The sequence below is a fragment of the Pundamilia nyererei genome, unplaced genomic scaffold (assembly GCF_000239375.1).
Source record: "Pundamilia nyererei isolate P.nyererei 1_Seehausen unplaced genomic scaffold, PunNye1.0 scaffold00045, whole genome shotgun sequence".
NCBI lineage: Eukaryota > Metazoa > Chordata > Actinopteri > Cichliformes > Cichlidae > Pundamilia > Pundamilia nyererei.
This window is the reverse complement of record NW_005187446.1, coordinates 2,104,249-2,106,087: the sequence shown is the minus strand read 5'-3', so window position 1 is coordinate 2,106,087 and position 1,839 is coordinate 2,104,249. Positions and strand designations below refer to the sequence as shown.

At 46.1% G+C, this 1,839-nt stretch overlaps 1 protein-coding gene across 2 annotated transcripts in view; it reads left to right on the top strand.

Moving 5' to 3' along the window:
* The first annotated feature begins 11 nt into the window (after positions 1-11).
* The window catches only part of LOC102193844 (myocardin), a 14,164-nt gene continuing 12,336 nt past the window's right edge, over positions 12-1,839 (top strand). For both annotated transcript variants that reach the window (XM_013910517.1, XM_013910516.1), the window contains exons 1-2: positions 12-269; positions 1,222-1,398. In XM_013910517.1, coding sequence (XP_013765971.1) covers positions 1,344-1,398 — 55 coding nt within the window. In that variant the 5' untranslated portion in view covers positions 12-269; positions 1,222-1,343. The remainder of the gene's footprint in view (positions 270-1,221; positions 1,399-1,839) is intronic.

Sequence of the window (1,839 nt, the reverse complement as noted above, 5' to 3'; positions counted from 1 at the left end):
GGGCAGAGAGAGCGAGGCAGAGGTAGAGACGGTGAACTTCTATCGGAAGGAGGACGAAGGAACCGCAGATCCTTTCCCTCCTTGCGTTTCACCTTCAGGAAAAACCCCCCAAAAAACTAAGGATATGAAAAGAACATGAAAGAAAGAAATCGTCATTAAACGCACTACGAAGTTCTCTCTTTCCCTCTCTTCCTCCATCTCGCACCTCTCTCAATTTAATCTTAAATCCACTCCAATTTCCCCCGAGGGACTCAATTCTCTCTTTTCCTGTAAGTATTCTCTTTCATTCTCTTGCTTTTATTCTCTCTGTGTTTTTCAGTTCCTTCTTGTGACTCAGCACCCTGCTGTGAAACAATGCCTGTGCCAGACGTGAAATCTCAATCAATTGCTTGTTATTTGATTGCATTAATGAACGAGAGGCCTTCTTTTGGACTCTTTAGGCTGTAAATAAGTGAAGTGTGTGCATTTATCGGATTGGGAATAGGAAGAGCTCTGCGGTGATTTAGTATGCATAACCTCAGCTATTCCAGAGTGTGTGTGTGTGTGTGTGTGGTTTTGTTTGTGTGTGTGTTTGTAGAGTCCCTTCAAACAGGCTTCCTTTGGGTGTTTTGTGGCTGGCCAGTTCAAATCAATATTGTTAATAGGTTGTGTGTGTATGTGCACTAATGCAGCTCATGTAGATTCCCAGCTCTCTCTCTATTTCAGAGTCAGCTCATCTTCTTTTTAGTGGAAGGCACATTTTTGGCCTGCCGTCCCCGGCGCCATGCTGTAGGTGTTGCGAGTTCGTGTTTGTCCGTCGCAATCAGTGTCCTCCAGCCCTGACGTCCAAGTATCTGCTGGGGTTTCTGTCTCCCTCACTCACGTGAACTCGACTTTTTCTCCTAGTCTTCCTCGTCTGGCTCCTTGCCCTGTCTCTCTCTAAAAGCCTCCCATCTGTTTAATTCTCTGTGTCGTTAGTTCTGTCTCTGTGGGTGGGCCTTGTGACTCTCTGTGTGATTATGACAGGCTGTCTATAGGGAGGCCTGCTGTTGCCAGAGCGGCTAACCATAAAGCTCAGTCTGCCTGTAGGTCTGAGAAGCTTTTCGTCTCTATTTCCTCCTCAATGTATCTTCGCTATGCTTTGTGTGCCTCTATCAATATTGGTTTGTGTCTATCAGTGGATTAACAAGCATCTGTCTGCCTCTCTCCTCTGCTTCCTCCGCTCTTCTGCATTCCCAACAGTGAGAGACAGAAGGAGAGGAGTCCATTCCTCCTGGTAGGGTGACGCCAGGAATTTCCTCTTTCTCTCTGCTCCACTTCCTCTCTCGTGCCCCCATCGTCTCCCCCCCCCCCCCCCCTCCACCATGACACTGCTGGCCTCCGAGAGGTCGCTTCTCATCCGGAACAAGTTCCGCTCAGGTGAGGATTTGAGCTCATGCCAATTAAAGGAGAGAAGGACTCGTTTTCCCACAACAATGGCTTTTCTTCTCAGGCGCACATGCATGATCATCAATATTTTGAGTTGAAATGTCTGCGAAGATTATTGGCTAGTCAGTCACACTGTTGATCATGTGATCAATCCAGTGAAGGTTATTGATCATGGCGAATGGATTATGGAGATGTCTTGAACAGAAGTAAATCCGCTGACCCCGAGGATAAAGATCTCTGAACGTTACTGTCTGACACTTCAATCAGGAAACGGGCTGGTTTGTTGTGCTTATGGAAAAAAAACTGACTGTGGGTCTTTACCAGAAAAGTCCTCATTATTTGAAGGTTCTGAAAACCAGATTTAAAATCTATGTCTTATTAATAATTCATGTCCAAATGACAAACAATCAGACCTCACCTATAACCCCCCCC